Here is a 21601-nt window from a genome sequence, read left to right as displayed (position 1 = left end):
TGTGTCAGCTTTTTTAAAAATAGCCCTCTCTTTGTAGCCCAGACCAGCATACTACTTAGAAGCAGGCTGTGCAGGTATTAACTTTCTTTCTCCAGTACTAATAAGCTCTGAAAAGATATGTTCTTGGCATGACCTTTTACCGCGGTTAGATAAAAAAATAACACCCCCCCAGCAGCTTTTCAAATTATGTGAACTGCTTTAAGAAAATCACGGACAGGTTTGCTTCAGACTGTTCAAGTGCTACCAGGAGGAGAGGGGATGAAATGGAAGAGGAAAGCAAAGGCCAGCCGAAGCTGCTGCAGGAGTTAGTTATGGGGTAAGGGTGCTTCTGAGGTCTGGGGGCAGAAGTGTAACAGAGTAAGGGTATTCTTGCCTATTGCTGCTTTTATTGTTTGGCGTGGGTGCAACACGGTTGTGTCCTGAGCTGAAGTGCCAGCAACTTAAGATTTTTAATAGACTGATCGAGGACAGACCGTGGTGGTGGGTGGATTTTAGCTTCCATGGAAGCATACTGGAGTACATAGATATTTTGGGGCAGTGTTTGCTGTGAGGCAAAAATAGGAACAGTCACCTCTAGGCCTCACTTGATTTTGCCCACTAGCACAAGGTGATGGAGGTACGGCTTGTGTAGTGCCTGCTCAGGCCCCAGCCAAGGGGCTGCTGCACCTCCCCTGGCCCTCCCTGCCCTCAGGGAGGGCGAGAAGCTGTTGCCACCCCAGAGCTTGGGGGAAGCAGGGAGAGGCACCCTTGAAGAAGCAAGGAGAGCTGGGTCTGGAACCTGGCACTGTCACTGCTGCTTTATGCAGCCAGTAGCAGTTTAGGACATGGATGATGTGCTCCTCTTGCTGCAAGATGGGCTTGGTCTGCGCTCGGGGCATCGCCAGATGTTGTACCTGTGCTCCTGGCAGTGTAACTCACTCACCCTCTCTGTGATCTGTGGTATTGCTCTTTAAAATGTGGCTTTTTAACTTAAATCACATGGACAAAAATAAATCAGGGAGCAATTGGATATGTCAGGGTTGACAGGGTGAAAAAGCAGGGCTGTAGGAGAGTCAAGCAGCTGGTGGCAGTTGCCTGGTAATATGGCTCAGCTGGAGCCAGGACCGCAGGGCTGTGTCCTCGCTGACCCCTTCCGCACTTTGTCCTCACCTCTGTGCGCTGGGGACAGCAACCCTTACGCACCATCGTGAAGGGCTCTGGGAAACAAAGAGGAAAAGGGCTGTAGAAGTCCTAATGTTATTATTCACTGATATAACCTTTGGTCTCCAGCAGCTATTTGCAGAGGAGTGTTAAATGCCTCTATTTACTGAAGGCTAGTCGACACTGAGAAATGACTGTGCTGACCTGTGATTCACCCTCACCAGATGACAAACCGTTAAACACAACAACCTCTGCTTACATGAAACGCTGAGTAAATTAACTTGTACCTTGAGGCCATTTTCTAACATAACATGATTTCCAAACTCTGGCTTAGAAAATCCTGCTGAGGACCCAGTGAACTATTCCCACTGTTGGTCCTTTATTTACTGCCAGGTGCTTACATGAAAGAGACTAAACTACTAATATCAGCAAAAATATCACCTTAAATCAAATATAAACCCATTTCTGCAGCCTGCAGGTTAAGGGCTTGGACTCAGTTAGCCAGCCTTGAAGCTGTGATGGCAGATGCCAACCTTTGCATCACTGCTACATGCTTGAAGCTACCAGTCAATTCGTCTCAGCACCGAGACTGAAACTGCAATTCCTCAGCAGCCCGTGCAAATCCGTGTGTGGTCTCAGCTCTCCTGCCTGTCTCTGCCTCCTCCTTGCACTAAGTCCAGTACTCGGTGAACTTCCAATGAGCTGTTGTGGTGACTGAACTGGCAGCAAAACATCCAAGACTTTAGTCCTACAAGGTCAGTCAGAAGGTGAGCTTCCAGTAGAAATACACAAATCCGTATGGATGTTAGGATGAGTCCAGTATAGCAATCAAAGCAACCAGCTCAGTCTCACTCTGAAGTCTGCAACCAGACTGAAAGGGATCTAGATTTTTCCAGGGTCATAAACCTACTTTCCCCTCATAAATCCCATGCTACTTAAAATACAACTAAGGAAAATCTGCTTTAGCCTAATCCTGTTTAAACCTAGTCTGACCTGGTCTCCCAGAAGCATTATCAAAGTCAAATGGTCCTGTGCACAAACCGTTCACAGGCTCCCTTGGGAACTCAGGGCATATTCATCGTGTGCCAAACTTCTTGCTGACCTACTAAAGTAAACTTCAGCCAAATCTACAGTAAAAATGCCGTCTGCTCAACGAAGATCCTCATCAGTAAATGAGACAGGTTGGGTGGGTTTAAACAATATAAATATAAATGTACACAATGGTGAAGAGTAGATAAACAGGATTGAGGAACAGTGAATTAAATTGCTTTTCCTCAGATCTGTGCTACAATCTTGGTGATATTACAAGTGAAGGTTCACAGTGGGACTTCATCCTGTCTCGCTATACTGCAAAATCACCAACTGGGCAAAAATATTAGAGAGGGGCACGGTAGGTCTCTGCAGATGAAAGGTCTGAGCTGTAGGGAGAACCTCTCCACCTACATGTTTGCCATGCAAGTAGCTTAGCAAACACCTTGTGCTTTTAACACCTATCTCGCTAAAGAGTACACCAACAAGCTGACAAACATCACCACCAAAATGCTTTCAGAAAATAAAATACATTAACTACATGTAAAGACCACTGTGAATGAAATCTGAAAAAAAAATCAACAAATAAAGAGACATCCAAATACACATCTCTAAATATGCCCAGCTAACATTTAATGACACCTTTCAGACAGTGGATAAAGGGACTGAGATACCTATGGTTGCAGTGGAAAAATGAAGCTGAAAGAAAAGTTCTGCTTTGCGCAGGACCCCATACTGAATTGTGGCTTCAGTTTATCTTTTAGGTCATGTTACCTCCGTTTATATTGATTTCACTATTGTACCATCAGAAGGAACTACAGGAAGAACCTGGAAACACAAGAACCAGGAAGAGCAGGTTAGAAGTGACTCACCATCAACAGTGCTGACAGCCCCATCAAAACTTCAAAAATCTAAAACCCCCAAAGCATTTTAAAACTGTTGTCTTTTCACTAACAGCAAACCAAATCGTGGTGAGGCTGGCTGGCTGTGGGTATGGAAGAGACTAAAATCAATTCAGATGCAGCTGCATTTTAATGTAGCTTAGCAAGTGAAACAGTGGGCAGCTAAGGTGTCTGCAGTCCAGTTAGGTAAGTACATTTGGCTGTTACACAGTCAGTGACTCTAACTCTTTCCTTGGATTGAAACATTCTTCATGAGCAACGCAGCCATGGTGGTTCATTTAGCAAACACAGCCCTGGTCTATCATTAGGGGTGGTCATCTTAATGCTGATCTTCAGGCTGGTCTTATACTGAGATGGTCACTTTGTAACTACAGTACACAACATTGTAAACATTAGGCTTGTGTTCAGTTGAATCCTTTGAGATACAGAACGTTAACTGGAAGGAAAACTAAATGAAGGCATTTTATATTTTATATATAAAATTCCGTGATACACACATAACCTCCTATAGATATTAAAAAAAATCCATGCACCACAATTAAAAAAGCAAAAAAAACAAGTAAGAACTCGCTCCACTGTCACAGTAACGTACTTAAGAAATGTCACGTGTATGGATTAAAAACAGCATCATGCTGCAATGGTAGTCATTTAGCATTTGAGGCATCCCGACGGGAACTCGGAACTCGGAGGGAGGCTCTGGAAATGCCTTTGCTTGGCATGGGCCATGGGTAACCTCACTGTGAAATGCCTGCAGAGAGGGAGCCACTTCACTTTACAACTCTCTCAGGTGCCCATACGGTTGGTTAAGTGCAAGACTTAACCTGCCTTGGGTCAGGACTAGTTACACAATATAGTCTGCCCTGCATGCTTGTACTCTGGTGCAAGAGTAGATATAACTATCCTATTTATTTTTTATTTTCTCTCCCTAATAAATAAAACTTGGTTTATGATAACCAGGCTTATTGCTCCTTGGGAATAAATGCTGTGAGCTGGTTGTTGATACAGGGAGAAAAAAGCTTGGACTACAAGGGGGTTTAGTAAAGATACAGATACCTTACTTAGGGGGCGGCTTGAGCCAAAGTAACATTCACGTGCGAAACCCAACTTCCAACATCACTACAATACTGGCCACAAGCTTACAGGAGAGAAACACACACTGAAATGAAGCTGGCATTAAAAAAAAAAAAATCTGTCATCTATATCTCACCATCTAGTACAAAAGGCAGGAGTGAGACAGCTTCTTCAGGAAGCTGTGACTCTAGTAATTTCAATAATCAACACTTTTTTTTAAAAAAATGGTACAGATTTTTATCTATACAAATAAGCAGTCAAGCCACAGTGTTTTGGGTTTCTGTTGTGGTGTTGATTCTTGCATTTATTTCAGTACTGCCATCTTTGGTAGTTTTACACCTCTATTTTTGTTTCATTTAAATCACAGGCTGCTGATACTCTGCAATTTTGCATCCCATGTGCCAAGAGTTGCTTCTTTTGCTGAATTCAATTCTTTATACGAGTCAGAAATCTGGTCCTTGATTCTGTTTCGTTGTGCTGAGATGCCCTTTCAAGCAGAAACAGTCTCTGTATGTTCTTCAGTCTAGCAAAAAAACCCAATCCAACACCGTTTCTTTTTGGCTTAATTACTACTACAATAGAGAATTTAAAGTCTTAAGCACACTCTGCTGCACTGTTTACAGTAGATTAGGGGGTAACTCAGGGCTGTGAAATGGCTTTTAAAACTCTCTTCTGTTAGATATTGACCTCACTGTGGTGATAACTAATCCTCACTGCACTCACAGAGGGAGACTTTGCTCCTGGACTATGTTTTAACATTTCCACAGGTAGTCACTCTCATCGTTTTTCCAGCTCAGGTTTTCTAACTGTTCCCCTCAGTTAACTGTTTGGGTTTGTCATTTATTAATTCCAATGGCATTCAGGTACTTTCAGCTGTACTGTCAGAACCCTTTGTGTCTCCTGAATCAGAGCACAGCCCATCACATTTCCTGTGTGTTTAATTACCAAAAAGATCAAGGGAGTCAGTAATAGGTCATTTGTGAGAAAATGCGTTTTCATTGTTTGGCTGGCTGAGAAACTAATAAAACAAACACGAAAATCACAGAGAGCAAGGTTCCTTTTCTTACTGAATCATTGCTACTTAACACACCTGGGTACCTGAAACAAACCAGTTTCCCTATTTGCCGTGTACTTCCTCCTTCAAGCATACTAATCAAGTGATATCGTAGAGCTGCTTAGGAACACCCTAGGAACACCCTTAGGAACTGACATGCATTTTGACTTATTATAGACACCAGACACAAGTCAAATCCTTATTAAGGGAGTGACTGAGACTAAGAGACATGACAAATACAATCAAGTGTCTAAGACATGCCCTTACACTTGTGAATAATGACCTTACAAAGCACGTGGCAGAGTAACTCATTATCAGAAGCATGTTTTCAAAGAGCTAAGTACCAGGAAGAGAGTCAGGGCTTCTCGACCCCATGGCATCCTTATGCACCACAACCAACCAAGTCATCTGGCAGCTCATCAGCCTTACAGCAACAGGTTGGAAACACCACAGGAAGCTCACCATTATACTCCAAATTTCAGGTTTAACAGTAACAGATGTCAGTAAGTTTGCACAGAATCCTGTGGAAAATAGTGTTGCACAGCCATAACACTAGCTAGGCAACTATTTCACAGATTGATTACCAAACAGTTTTTAGTCACCTAGCTGCTTTCATTTACTCATTTGTTTCTATGTTCCTTTTTGTTACTTAACTAAAAGAAGTCCTCATCATCTGGTAAACTTGCTTGGGATACAGGAAGACTGTTCCCAGAACTGTGTGTTTATGTGTAAGTTAGGAAGATCTCAGCCTAACAGCCAAATGTTAAATGAGGATCAGTGTCATGTGAAGTAATCATGTGTCTTTCTTGGAAGATGGGTACACTATTTGTAGCTGTTTGTCACTTTGAACTGAAAGAGCAAATGACAGCAGCTTTATGAATGGCTTGTGTTTAGATATTACAGAAGGCAGATTTTTTTCTCAAAGCATTTCAATACCACTGTATTAAAACTGACTGTGGCTGGCAGTGCCGTGGGAGTTAGCCATTCATTTTAGGAACATATACCAGTCTCCAAGTTAGGCAGCAAGGAGTGGGATCTGAAAGTCTCTGCACCTACATTCTTACTCTTTGCCAAGGAAGACGCACCACAGTGTTTGCACCTAAGTTTAAATACTCCCCCCACCCCAAACACACTTTGTCCATACCTGGTCTTTTTAAACAATCTTCCCCTCCTTTGAGTGTTTAGTGAGACTCAACTGAATTAGGGCTCCTGAATGACTATAAACGCTACACAAATTATTAAAAAAAACAAAGCTCAGCCGAGCTTGCAGACTTAAACTTTTGAGTACAGGCTCATACCCCACTTGTGGGCAATTTACATATGATACAGTTAATGATTTCATAAGACAATGAGGGATTTTTCATTCCATACTTTCCTCCACAGATCTACTGAGATAAATTATTTCAGCAAGTCTTCACAAGTACAGCCTTTGTTCAGATGAAAAAGTAGACAGTGAGATTAAGACCACCATAATCATTAACTATCAGTATCAGTACTATTTCTTGTCCTAAAACACTCTAAAACAGTCTAGCCACAACAGTATCAAAACCAGACACATTGTCCTAAAATATCCAGTTACAGGGCATTCTTAGGTTCAAAAGAAAAAAAAAAAGCACATTTTATGCTGCAATGGAGTAGTTGATTTCACTTCAATACAAAAGGTAGAAAAATGCTGTTTTGGTGCTTTAAAGCAGTTCCATGATTAAGTCATAAAATTCATCCTGGAAAATGAAGTCCCAGAGCATGCCTGTGTTCCATTACTGGATGCACATACAGTGGCTGTAGTAGTAACTTATCACAAGTATCAGCTGAGTGGTGGGATGCACATTATCCATTTCTGATACAAGCAATTTTTATGAATTATCCAGCAGTGAAGATGTCTTCCTCCATGGCAACATGTGCTGTGTGCTCTGTCCTTCTCCCTTTCACCGTGAAGGAAAAATCTGGCATATTTAACGTCTGTATTTGGATGCTGACCCTGACAATAACTCTGCCCAGATGCACTGGTGACGATGTGGACAGAACGGCATAGTCAGTGTACTGGCTCTATTAGGCTCTATTACAACAGATCCACTGGAAATAAGTTTGTTAGGCAAAAAAAACTTTGAAGTTCATTGCTAATGTCTTCCTTTGCTCCCTTCAAGGACACTGTTGTTTGCTGGCATTTTTGTTGGGCCATCAAGTTACCTGTATTCCATCTGCTCATGCAAGTTATCTTAAAAGAAGTTGGTATATCCAAGTAAGACGTAAGGACATAGGCAGGCTTAAGCATAAATACGACATCTATAAGAACTTAGCACTAACTTTGCACCTCAGCCTCTACAAGGTCACTTTCTGATTATAGCAATAACTAAAACCAATGAACTATCACAAAAGGAAGTATTTCCTTCTGTACATGATTTTTATTATTTACATAATACAATATAGCATAGATGCTGTGTAGCATGATTATGTGCAATACATAAATATGAACTATCTGTACATGTTTGCATATCTAATAACTCAGGAGAACAAAGTTAGAAGCAAAAACCTGGTGCTTTTAATAGTGAAGTAAAAACTAAGTCTGAACACTGCAATAAAAATCAGAAGTTCAGGAGTAGCGCCTTGTGTACATACCTAACTATTTACAGTTGAGAACAGGCATTACCACAACACTAGTCTAAACTGTACTTGTTTATATAAAAACCACAAGTTTCATACATCACAAAAACCCCTTCCATTATAACACAGAAGTGATATTACCAGACAAGCATCAGTGAAGTATACTGCCTTTTCTAGAGTTGTTATTGTACAATGCTGTAGATAATGCAGCCCATGCAATACACCCAAGAACACTACAGTCCTACACTCAAGTACAATTAAAAATGATAAAGCAGCCCTCCAAGAGTGGTTCCAGCTACCACTTAAGTCTACAGCAGCCATGTTGGGTATGATTTTCCATGCAGAATGGTGCAACTGTTACATTTAAAACTAGAAAAAATTAACTCCTAATATTCTTTTGAACTCAGAACACAGAACATAAGTAGGATATGAATAATAAACTGGTCTGATACTTCAGCAACTTAGACATGTTGCTTGATAGAGCTCTGTATGTCTAAAAACATATGTAACTTTTTTTTTTTGTAAACCAATCTTACAATATTGTGCTACACAAAATTTTTAGCTATGCAAGGAAAAGCAGACAACCCTGTTGCAGGCCAGTTCATAAGTTCCTAACAGGACATTTCCTTTGGGAACCTATGTTCATAATTCTAAAGTTAATGTAATTTTTTTCCAAAACAGGTTTTTTCTCATATGTATCTGACTTTTTCCATTTTTCTCTGTGCAATTGATAAGTGAGTTTCTTAATATGGCACCAACACTCATCTTACTGGGATGGTGGACCCACCTACATAGCTTACATTCTGCTGGAAAACAATGGAGTGTGGAAACTAAAATTAGAATGAGATTTTAAATGATAGAAGTAGACTGCTAACCTTTTTGATGTATCCTTCTCCAAAACAGGCACATAACACTAGCCAAAGATTATACACCTCAAACACATGTCAAAAGGCAGATCTGCTGCAAACATGCAGATAGCATACATCTGTTTGGCACATGTGAACTAGAGAGTCCTTCCTCTGTGCATGCCTATTCCTGTGCAGGTTTCTGGTCATCCAATTATATTCTGGGGAGGGCATACATATTTTCAAGGGCTGTATTTATCCAATTCTGCCTGTAACAAACACCCAAACTTTCTTAAATATCATTAAGACAGACAAGACTAGAAGTAACACTTCAGAGAACAAAGGAAAACGTCATGCACCTGCTCTTTCGTGTTTTCCTAGGATTTAGTAAAAATAAAACAAAAAGTCAGTCAGTCTTTCTGCAGGCAGGTTAATTTATATTCTCTGGATTTTGTCAGCCACCACAACTGGATTCTCTTTCCTGATTTTTGCTGCAGCTTCTGCTTTGTAATCGTATGGGCAGTTATGCTTGTCAGAGTAACGGTGAAGTCCACAAAATAAGTTTCCACATCGGCAGTCAAATCCTGTACATAGAAAAAGAAGCAATATCACTAGGAAGCTTCATGTTTAATTAAGTCTAAATTAAGGGCTTTGTCACTACAAAGGGGGTATGTTAGTCTACTCTGACCTACAGAGTAAGAAAAATGAACAGCTGTACTAAGCTGTTTGGATTCTGAAGAAGCAAGTTTAATGGTACAGATATTTCATCAAGATTAATCCAGCAAGAGACAACTAATCATACAGATCTGTTCAAAATTGACAGTGTTCTCATACCTGTAAGGCCAACCTTCTTTCTGCACGTGAAACATCTGTTCTTCTTTGGTTTGGGCAGTTCAGGAGTTCTCTCTTCACTCTGCGAAGTACTAGGCTGAGAAACTGATGGGCTTGGTTGAGTAACAACTGTTAAAGCAAGCAGAGGCAATAAAGGCTAAATTTCCTTTTCTTGACTTCACTAGCTATTCAGTAGCATACATGTATTTGTTAAGGATTAATTTCCCCCAGCTAAGACCCTGATGTTTGTTATCTAAAGTACTACATAGACTAGTCTACAAAAATGTGTATCAGGAACAGGGATTTTTAGGTACTCTGTTCTTCCCTTTTGGCTCTACACAAGCCAATCAGATTTTCCCCCCAGTTCCATCAGCTGGAAAATATAAGACACTTATTCATTACACCTATACAGGTGTTAAGGGCTTGGAAAGTACTCCGTAAGTTCCATGTAGACATTTAATATTTAAAAAAATCTTATGTTTAAGTAACATTTAATCTAAAACAGTAACAATATTGTCACAGCTAAAGTAGCTGAACAGAGGGGATATCTGTAGGGAATATAACTAATACGAACATATTTTAGCAACAAATGAAATTCAGTAATGCACTGCTATCATAGTACTGGGTTACTCTGACACTACACTTGTGAAGTCAGGTGCCTAAAACAGTTCACGAAGACAGTAGCTAGCAAGCCACTGATTCTGTGACAGATCCAGAACACAGCTACAAAACACACACAGTTCAAAAGAGCCTTCATGTTTGAGATGCATTCAGTTAAAGAACGAAGTGCAGATTTACATTTAATATCTGTATTTTTGTACTGTATTCAGCGTTAGTGTTCAAGCAGATATTGCCAAAATGAGTAATTTTTCAACTACCTCTGTAACGAACACCTTCAGACAAACCTGAGTCACCTTTTGCTTAAGTTCACAGAATCACAGAATGTTAGGGATTGGAAGGGACCTCGAAAGATCATCTAGTCCAATCCCCCTGCCGGAGCAGGATTGCCTAGACCATATCACCCAGGAACGCGTCCAGGCGGGTTTTGAATGTCTCCAGAGAAGGAGACTCCACAACCTCTCTGGGCAGCCTGTTCCAGTGTTCAGTCACCCTCACCGTAAAGAAGTTTTTCCTCATATTTAAGTGGAACCTCCTGTGTTCCAGCTTGCACCCATTGCCCCTTGTCCTGTCAAGGGATGTCACTGAGAAGAGCCTGGCTCCATCCTCTTGACTCTTGCCCTTTACATATTTATAAACATTAATGAGGTCACCCTTCAGTCTCCTCTTCTCTAAGCTGAAGAGACCCAGCTCCCTCAGCCTCTCCTCATAAGGGAGATGTTCCACTCCCTTAATCATCTTTGTGGCTCTGCGCTGGACTCTCTCTAGCAGTTCCCTGTCCTTCTTGAACTGAGGGGCCCAGAACTGGACACAATACTCCAGATGCGGCCTCACCAGGGCAGAGTAGAGGGGGAGGAGAACCTCTCTTGACCTGCTAACCACACCCCTTCTAATACACCCCAGGATGCCATTGGTCATTCTGCTGTCCACTAGGACCCCCAGGTCCCTTTCCCCTATGCTGCTCTCCACCAACAGGTCTGTCCCCAACTTGTACTCATACATGGGGTTGTTCTTGCCCAGATGCAGGACTCTACACTTGCCCTTGTTCTATTTCATTAAGTTTCTCCCCGCCCAACTCTCCAGCCTGTCTAGGTCTCTCTGAATGGCTGCGCAGCCTTCAGGTGTGTCAGCCACTCCTCCCAGTTTTGTGTCATCAGCAAACTTGCTGACAGTGCACTCTATTCCCTCATCCAAGTCATTAATGAATATATTGAATAGTACTGGTCCCAGTACCGACCCTTGAGGGACTCCGCTAGACACAGGCCTCCAACTGGACTCTGTCCCATTGACCACCACCAAGTTCTCTGAATGATAAAAATTTGTCCTTTTGTGAACGTTTGTGAATTTGTTCATTTTGTTTAAAAGAGTTTTTTTTTTCAATAAATCAATTTTTTTTTCTTCCAAACTGGAATGGAGGAAAGCTGGGAGAGGTGTGTTTGTACAAAACTTTTAACACCTGGTCCTGGTACAGTTTTCCTGAACATGCCCCGCTGTATGATGACATTTATTGTTCCAAAACAGAACAAACTACAAAACACATTCCAGAATAAATGGAGTATATAAGCTTTAAGGACTTATTTGTAATCAACTTTATGCACACAAATAGGATTTGTTGGCTGAGATTCTTTTGGATCAGTTAAGTTTTGTATCCTGTGAAAAATGGATTTTTTTCCAGACATGAAGAAACAGTTATGCTGACTGTTTTTCTATCTTTACTCTTCATACTCTTTTTTTAAAAAATTGGATTTGCATTACCATGTTCGTATGTATTCTAAAAACCAGCTTACTATTACCACTAGCACCTAGAAAGCCTCACAATCCACTGTACAACAAGACAGCCCCTGGTCAGGACTTCATAGTCTTAAACAATATTTGAAAGTGACAAGCTCTCAGAGGTAACAAGGAAACTTCAGTGCTCATCACCAAAAAACTTCATGCAGTGTAACAACGGTTGCCAATATTTTCTTATACTTTTCTTATACATCATAGCAACAGTCCTAATGACGCTACCTTTATTTTTTGTCACCTTGCATAGATCTTTTCCTAAAAAAATTTGGGAAGTTCAGTGTCACTATTTTGCCAAGTCTGAGGGCTAAGGAACTATTACAGCACTAGCACTACAATCACTACTGCTATTGGTACTTTTTGAACTAACTGCTGCTGCTGCTTTTGTTTTTTTGAGAAAACATTTTTTTTGTCTTGATGATTAACATTTTCCAGATGAACAGATAGGATCCTTTGAACTTGTCTTTAAATCGCAAGGAAAGCAGTGTTTGGTATCAGTTAAGCTACTTGAGAGCCTGTGACCAAAAATCAGGTTAAAAACCAGCAGTATCACAAATAGTGTAAGCCTGTTGGATACTATGCACCTTGGCTAACAGCCATCAGCTATGGCCTTAAAAAAAAAAAAATCGACCAAACACCTCCCAAAAGCATGGTCAAACTCCTTTTAGATTTGTTATATTGCTAATTTGTTTACAAATGAAATGCTAATCGTAAGTCATGGCAGATGAAAAAGAGGAACCAGAAATAATCACAGACTTTGCAATTTGGTATATAACTAGCCAGGGGAAAGCTTCATCTGCATCAGAACCAACTAATAAATACAAGCCTGGGGAGCATGCATGCTGTTTCAATCACACACAAAAGAAAATGCAGAAGAAGGGGCAGATCAACTGTGACCTAAATAATTAAGGTCACTCACAACATGTACTAAGAGAAAAAGAAAACAAGAAGAGGAGCAACCTTTATCAGTGCCTAACATGCCAACAAGGAAGCAAAAGTGGAAACAGCACTTTCCCAGGAATCCCCAAGGCGAAGAGACAGCCTAGTAGATCACTACCACAAAACAAAGACACTGCGAATAAATCCATCTAAGGGAAAATGTTACCAACTACTACAGGTATACTTCCTCCTTTGCATGAAGAGGCTGTGACAACTGGCAGCCCAGGAACTGGAAAATGATCTTAAGAAACTGTAGAAGCACATTTCCTGAAAGGGCTGCTGAACAGGATTGTTCCCCCACAACTAAAACATGTTCCAAGAAGGAAAAGCAGTACACAACATGCAGTAATGGGCACTAAAAGGTCCCAAGACAAGATGGGACACAGCCCCCTTAATCCAAATTAAAATGTTCCAATTTATTACTCTCCATGGGTAAAGGATTCTCCTATTCTTTTATGCCAGAGTTAGGCCTGATGAAGAGTTTTTAAAATGTTAAACCTTTATAAATGTGCTACTGAGTAATGACTAGGACAGAGACTAAGCTGCCTACCCTACTCCTTACTTAAAGCTCAGAATAAAAATCTTTTTTCATCAATCTGTGGCTTAGATGAAAAATACTGTAAACTGTAGTTGCTCTGCCGTGACATCAGAAGCCAAATCCAACCAGGCAAGTACAATTCCAGTCCTCAATATATTAAATTCGTTTTATGCCAGAAATCACACAGTGTTAATCATCAGGCAAAGTGCTGTAAATGATTGCTGAATGATCACCATGGAATGAATAACTGAACAAATGCTGAAAGTTGGAAAATAGTGGTTACTTGTACTTGCAGACCTGCTTCCTCAGTGTTCAGACGAAGCAAATCCCTCACCTTATCACTTTAAGAGAGTTCCTGTTGGCATGTACCCCTCTCCATCACCTTAGTCACTTCCCTTCCCAACCTTTGGCTCAAGAGGTTACCCGATCAGCTTTGAATTTTACCAAACCAGTTCTCCTATCACAAGGTCAAACAACTTAGGAGCAACAGATTTTCAGAACTGGGTAGGCCTTTACTAACTATTATTTTGGTCTTAAATTACTATCTGTAGGTGCTGTAAGATGCATTATCATAATGCACAAGGAAGACTACCACTGATCTGCTAGAATAATAAAGAATAACATAATCCTAATATTGGAGAGGTGCCTGAAATACAGGCATTGAATCATTAATTTGGGAAAATTTCCTTCGTGTGAAAATTTTCCCAAATTCATGTTTCATGAAAAGAAATTCATCAATTTCTTTTGTAAAGACAAAAGGCACATGAGAACAGCAAGGCCACTGATGAGTGAAGTTCGCCATGTGCACAGTGTGACAGCTACTCAACCTATATGCACAAAGGTCCTACAAACTGGAGAACAAAGCTTTTCTCAGACCCCTAAGTATTAAGCCACAGTGACTATATGGGACTGCCACTCAATTAAAAAACAGTAATAACAGGATTTTCAATGACAGTAGTTTTCCTCGTATAAACCAGTATGGCTGCTGCAAAAGAACATGACTACTGTAGGTATTTTCCCACTGAGATCTCACACTGGAAAGGAATTAATCCAATGTTTCAGTTGAACAAAACCTGATGAAAATAAAGCAGTATTACTTTTTAACTCTCGCCATATCAAAAGTGACCAGAAAAGGCTACTGAAGTAGCACCAAGAAGTTTTTAGAAGCTTCTCTGACTAAACAAAAATTAACCAAAATAAGATCCCAACAGCTTAAACTGCATGACTTTCATGGTACTAATAAGTGGTAAGCACACCAGTGGAGCAAAGTCTTGAAAGCATAAGGAAAAAAAAAACTGATTTCAGCATTATGACTTGATGAAGCCAACCCCCAACTCCCATCACAGAAGAACTGGAAAAATTAAAACAAGGGAGAAAAAAGGTAAAGTCAAAAGTCATCAGAAAGACATTAGACTGCACTTCTGCAGTGCTGGAGCAGAAAGCTGTACTGAAGATTGTGCAATCCTTATATTGCCTATTAACACAACGTACTTGTACATAAAATTTTAGTCTGAAAAGATGGACAGTACTTATTACGCTTTATCAAGCTTCCCGAGTGTAAATACTTTACTCTTCAGGAACTACAATTGCTATGCCAACCCAGGTGCCCATGATGAACGGCTGCAGAATAAACTTCTATCATGTTTAATTTCATGCCAAAGAAAGGGAATAGAAGTGTTCTGCAGCACGCAACTCATCTCCCCCATGCCCATCTCTAACAGGTGTATTGAATATCTCTACTGTTACATTAATAGAATGTAAAGATACCCCAGTTTCAGCATCACACTGAAATATGGTTTAATTTGGTCACCATGAAGACTTTTATGTCTGTGGTGCACTGCTGTTAAAATAAAATAATAATAGCATCCTATCACCAACAAGCATTAGGACCAACAGTTGGGTCCCCAGTCTTACTTTCCAAGGTGGACAGCTTCCCAGTTTAGAAGAGACTATTGGCTCCATTTCAGAATTGTTTCAAACAGGGGGATCTACCGAAGCTACAGCAGACACAGGAAACATGAAGACGAGCTAATTACTTTCAACACAAGACAGAGCTGTTGTATTGGAAAATTTTATGAACAGCCACAAATGAACCATCTACAGATAGCAACATGGTTAAAATACTATAGCCATGTGTGAAAACAAATCAGGAGTAACAAGGCACTCATTACAACAAAATCTAAGGAACATAATGCAGTTACCATCTTGAGCCTACCATATCTCATAAGCCAGCTGTCTACTTGGCACCTTACTCACGATATTACCTGCAACACACTGTACACATCACAAATAAAACACACTGGTTCTATCTACAATGTAAGTGAGAGTAACTCATAACAGAGTCTCAACCTGAATGCAGGACAGCTGTAAAATAACTCTAATCATATTGGCTTGGTAGAAAGCCAAGAGACAAGTACACTAACCACCATTGCCTGCTCTTTTCTGAAGCTGATTAATTCAGGAACACAAAGGGTACGCTACAACATGAATGGAATTATACACTAAGTTAATAGTATTTGGGTATTTTTTAAATACATAACTTACACAAGACCATAATCAGTTCAATTTCTGGTTCACTTTCTCTATAAGCAGTGCTACTCTGCAGCTGTGGCTTCACAAAATGATAGTTAATCACACTACTCCCTGAAACAGTGCTATTTACTGGGTTTAAAAAAAAACAACCCAAACAACAAAAAATTCCCAAGCCTCTGATAGACGTGCTGATACTAATTATGTCTTGAAACACTGACAGACCTGCCTGGAGGCTCATCATTCAGCAAAGTAATGACCTACAAAAGCACAACAAAATGCTAAAAATATGCTGTAACTTGAAACAATATAATTGTTTAAAAATACTTGTTTCCAAAACAGTTTATTTTTAGTGGTTACTATGTAACTCAACTTTTTTAAATTGCCATTTGAATAACTGATTTAAAACAAAACAAAACAAAACACCACAGTTCTTAAGGAAGGGCTCCACTATGCCTCACCAACTTGGTAAATATATTGCTCTGATAGCGTAACACAAGGAAAGGAAGATGAGTTCACTATTTGCATTTAATTCCTGCAACTCAGCACAGCAAAAAAGAGCTACTGTGAATTGTATTTCTAGAATGCTTTGGGTGTAATCTGACTTTGGTCAAGACTAAGAAATTACAAGTTACAAGAAAAGCACAAGCACATTGACATGTGGATTAGAACCAACTAGGTCAGTTACATCCATGATGCCTTTCTTCCTCCAAATGTTAGGTTACAATTAATTGTCTTAGCACCACATTTGTTCCAAATGAGAATCCAGGTAGCAACCTCAAACAGTGCGAAGGAAAAGAAAACCACACAACAACAACAAAAAAAAAAAATCAAGAAAAATAAGCCTATTAAGCTTCATTGTTCTCAACTTCACCACCGTGTCAAGTCAGTTGCTTCAATGCCGACAGCAAACAAGTATAATTTTATGCTACAGACTGCTAAAAAAAGAAAATCAGTTGACCAGATTGACCAGATGTAATTCTATTTTTACCTTCCTGGCTCATAAGCGAAATATCCAAGATTTCATTTGCTAATGAAGATCTGGCAGAAGAGTATGTGACTTTATACTGTTGAAGACATTAAAAGGAAAGCAAGCTACTTTTGCTTGAAGGCTACATTGTTTGTTCGTGATCTTTTACCATCCGATAAATGGTTATGAAATTCAGTTGCACTGTGCTTCTACCTAGACTGTGTTTTCACGAGCAACTCCATGACTCTGGCACTATCTTAGAGATTACTCCTCACAGAAAGTATTAGCTTTGTTGTTATGAGTCAATGTGAATTATTTACCATTGTTTCAGTTCCTCCTTGAAAGATCAACACATATTGTATGCTGCTGGAAAAAGGAAGAGAAGAAAAATGCAACTAGTCCAGACATGACAGGGATTTTTATAAGAAGCCTAGGCCAGCTTCTCTTGCCTGCAAGAGAGACATCAACGTACCACCGAATACAGCCAATACTTTGTGTATTTTAGATGTCCAACAAACCGTAAGAATAGTACATAAAGACACTACCCTATGCTGCCTACAATCTGTGCCAAACGTAACATATAAAAGGGAATGTGGGCATTACAGCAGCTGAGGCTGTCTCACAAATTTACAGGTATGTACTCAGGAAGGCAGTTTTATTCCACAAGTTTTTTCCAGACACATTTAAGTTCTCTGGTAGTTTTTCCAGTGATCTCTACACAAGCTTGTGACAACTTTTACTGGTTTCAACCTGCTAGATTATTTGCAACAATACATAAGTATCTTGTGTTGCTTTTGGATTTTTTCCCCTATTCTAATCAACAGAGTGCTGTGTGACACTATCATACAGTTGACTCACAGTATCTGAAAAACAGGTAATATGTCAACATAACTGAAGATTGTCCTTTACACCTGGCAAAATGACAAATTCCTACTGGCAGTTCTAGTAAGAGTAAAGGCACCTATTACTTCATCACTGCTACCATTTTAGGTATTCCTCTTTCCTGCTTGCCACATTTCAGGTAGGAATTCATAATAAGGCAAGATTGGTTTATAAATATTGTAGCAAAGTCTAAATTATTTCTCATTTACATACAGAAAGCCTCTTCAGATGACAACAGTTACAGGAAGTTAATACTTGAAAAAATCTCCTCTCAGTCTATAATTAAAAACGCAATATATTTTATAACTCTATTTCACGTCACAGAATCTCGACTTAGTGTGACTTATTGCAAATGGTAAAATCTTCTGTACAAATACTGAGCAATTAAATATCAGGTGTTGAAGCAGTCTTTGCTGGCAAAGATATGCCTATATAAAAATCACTTTTATACAGTGCTGAGTAGCATCTTCTGCAATTTTCATGTCACTGACTTCAAAACAAAAAATGAATTTTATCTTCAGCGTGAGTGAACAGACTTCCTACTAACCACCAGCTTTTAGAGTTTTAAGACTGTTTCAGAACTGTTCAATTAAAAAAAAAAAGTGTGGATACGTGTAAGTATGGAACAAGTGTGTTAAGATATCCATTTGAACAAAGTGATATGAATTCAGTCACTCACATAGGGAAGAAAGCTGCCCCTCCCTGCTTTCCTCCAAGAACTAAGTTTACACTTTGAAGTTTAACTACTACAGCTACAACCTTCCAGTACAAGAATAAAACTTTTAAATTGACAATTCACATCCGGCAATTAAGGCTGCAAGTATCCTACATCTGCGACAAAATGCTTTGGTTGTATCTACTGATCACTCAATTAGTTCAAGAACCCTAAATAGCTTTTGTTAGTATTTTTAAACCATGTATTCCCTTCCCCCACAGCCTCACTCCCCTGTAGAATGGAATTTATTAAGAACTCCATTATCCAAATGCAACAAGCCATTTTGACTGCCATGAGTCAGCAGGAATTGCATCCTTAACAATCATCTTAACAGTTCCTCAAGACCATCATCACAAGAAGAGATGCCTACTTAGAGAGTAAACAATCAATCAGCTTCTGTTAAGTCACCAGTTGTACCCAGGGTCACTCTGCAAACAAACCTGGCTCAGTGTCTGTTTTCGGTGTTACTTTTTCCTCTCTTGAAATGCTCATTTCTGTCATTTGCTGCGTTACAGGCAAAGCGGCAACAGGCACATTTCTGTTCAAGTACAACGAAACACATAATTTACATTAGTTTTGCATTCATAACAAAAGCTTAAACTGTCCAGACCCACTAATAAACTACCTGTTTAATTACAACTGATACACGTTCCTGACCTCTGCTTCTACTATCTTCAAAACACATTTTTTACTCTATTTTAGTTTCCCTGGAAGAAAACAGGTAAACCTGTAGCAAATATTTCTCCAAATAAATCAAAAACATCCTTTTAGATGTAGCAGTCCAACACCAAATATTTTAATCAGTGTTCATTTACACAGGCTCATAAAACACTGTCCCTTTTTCCTCTGCAGAAACTCACTGCAACACGGCAAGATTGCTGCAGGCCTTCAACTTGCTGCACACTCACAGCTCATTCAAACCTCAGAGTAAAATCTTCATCTTACCTTGATTTTTCAGATGTGCTGCCAGCAGCACCTTCACAGTTGTTTAAGCTAGTGTCTGCTCTTTGTACAGATGTAGAGTCTGAGGTAGGACTGTTTGAACCACTGGCTGTTCCTATATAACAAGAATTTGATAAGTTAGTTATGAACAAATTGCAGGATATAAGTTGGTCAAATAGTCTCATATACAGTTATGAACTGTCTGCACACAATCTTAACTGCTACTGTGTATTACTTCTTACTTAAAGACAGATTACACTGTTAGCAACCAAAACACAGAGATGGTATAAGAATATGCTAACAGAAGAAGCTAAATGGGAAAGTAAGTTATGGCTGAACGCCAAGTGGACCAGAACACATTACACAGAAATGTATTTTTATCTTTACTGTGATTTAAGTATATTCACTGTTTCAGTATACAGCTTTCAGAAGTTCTCCTGGAAAGTGTTCTGGGATTCCTTGTCATCTTCTCTATATTTTATTTTAAAAGAAGTAAAAACAAACCCAAAACCACACACCCTTACCCATTGGGCTGATTCTACCACTATTCTGCTGTCGCTGAAGATGCTCTTTGTAGCAAACAGAACACATCCCATTTGTCCTAGGATTTCCATAAAATCCACATCCTGTACTACAAAGCATGGGCCCTGGGGTCTGGTTTGTCTCCTGAGTCATCTCGATACTGTAAATAAAACGAAGAACTGCATTAGGAGCTGGCACATCACCAAAATCAATTACAGGGTTATAGAATTAAAGTATGTCTGCTCACCCTGCACCCCCCACAAGTGATGTTAGCATTCTTAAAGAGGGTTATATGGATGTTAAATATATCATTCAATACTGCAATTGTACTGCTAAGTAACATTGTTACGAACCTTTAAGAAAAGAAAAACTGTCATCATACTAATACTGAGAAATCATGTACTTGTTGGGCACTGAGCTGCATGTACAGGTTATGACCAAATTCAATTTGACAGCCAAAAAAGCCCTTTATTACTGACCTCCGAGCACTAACAGGGATATGCAGGGTAAGGAAGACTCAGTTCATATCTGCTGAACAGTTCTGGCAAATAACATAGTTTTTTTTTTCCCCCACTCCAGCAGAAGAGTCCCACTTTTTCAGTAATGTTGATCTTGCATCATTTTGATGCTAATTCCACTATTAGCAGTTCCTACTCTCACAATACGTTTGTCAAAGAGAACAATAAAAATCTCTGAAGTATTGGCAGCAGCCATTTAAAGTCTGCCTTCCTATCTTTAGGAGTTTCCAAAACAAGGCCCTGAACACTGCTTAAATTGTGTTCCTGAGATAGATCCTGAGTACTAACTGGCAACAACATGCGTACAACGGGCCCTTCAAGTGAGAATCTAAAGAGTGTTTCTGAAATAAGTTTACACGGGCTCTTACTCTCCCAAGAGAAAGAAAATTAACAACTTTAAGCTGTTGAATATGCTCTAGTACACAGCCTACACGTTTTAAAAAAAAAAAAAAAAAAAAAAAAAAGCCTGTTAAATCCTTTGTCTTAATAAAGTTACAGAAAGACTTCTGAGCCTCCCAAAGGCAGACAATGCTACTCTCTGCCATGAACTGCAGAAGTTAGGAATAAAAATACTTCACCTTCACTGCTGGTTAACCTCTGCCAAGCAAGGTTAGTAGAAAAACTGAACAGCAACCAAACCCTTGATTCCCAAGGGCAATAAAACTGGAACACAGTAATCAAGCCATCTGCTACAAATTGAGGACATATAAGAATATGGCACTCATCCTCCCAAAATTTAAATTTAGTAGAAGCACTGTGTATGGCACCTGGAGACATTTTAGTGTAATCTCTGGACTGCTGTCTTCCTATTCAGGAACAGTCATGTTAAGAGATATTTGACTGCTGATGCTTGTAAGAAGTTAAAAACGTCAAAAGCAAATTCATTACAGTGTACAGAAAAATACTTTTTTTAGCTAAGAAAGCCCACACTGCAAGTAGTAAATTATGTTCCACTAGTACAACAACTGCAAGTGACAGCTGCCTTTGTCTAGTTAAACTTAATTTCTGGGATCAAAGTAAATCAAGCACAGGAGGAAGTAAACAAGCAAAATTCATCTTCTTGCCTGCTGGTGGTCATGGGACCTCGTTTTCCAGGCATAAACAGCTGTATTATTTCTGCCTTTGTAATACCTTGTAGGTACAAATAGTTTCCATTCAGGACTACAAAAG

General features: G+C 39.6%; 1 protein-coding gene across 2 annotated transcripts in view; it reads right to left on the bottom strand.

The window, feature by feature from the left end:
* Positions 1–7578: 7578 nt before the first annotated feature.
* The window catches only part of ZFAND5 (zinc finger AN1-type containing 5), a 33131-nt gene continuing 19108 nt past the window's right edge, over positions 7579–21601 (bottom strand). For both annotated transcript variants that reach the window (XM_068422373.1, XM_068422371.1), the window contains exons 2-6: positions 19916–20073; positions 19395–19506; positions 18890–18987; positions 9477–9602; positions 7579–9226 (exon numbers count right to left, since the gene is read on the bottom strand). In XM_068422373.1, the coding sequence (XP_068278474.1) occupies positions 9078–9226; positions 9477–9602; positions 18890–18987; positions 19395–19506; positions 19916–20066 (636 nt within the window). In that variant the 5' untranslated portion in view covers positions 20067–20073 and the 3' untranslated portion in view covers positions 7579–9077. The remainder of the gene's footprint in view (positions 9227–9476; positions 9603–18889; positions 18988–19394; positions 19507–19915; positions 20074–21601) is intronic.

The sequence above is a fragment of the Nyctibius grandis genome, chromosome Z, assembly GCF_013368605.1.
Source record: "Nyctibius grandis isolate bNycGra1 chromosome Z, bNycGra1.pri, whole genome shotgun sequence".
Taxonomy (NCBI): Eukaryota; Metazoa; Chordata; class Aves; order Nyctibiiformes; family Nyctibiidae; genus Nyctibius; species Nyctibius grandis.
Note: the sequence above shows the minus strand (reverse complement) of the source record. Positions and strands in the feature narration are given on the sequence as shown.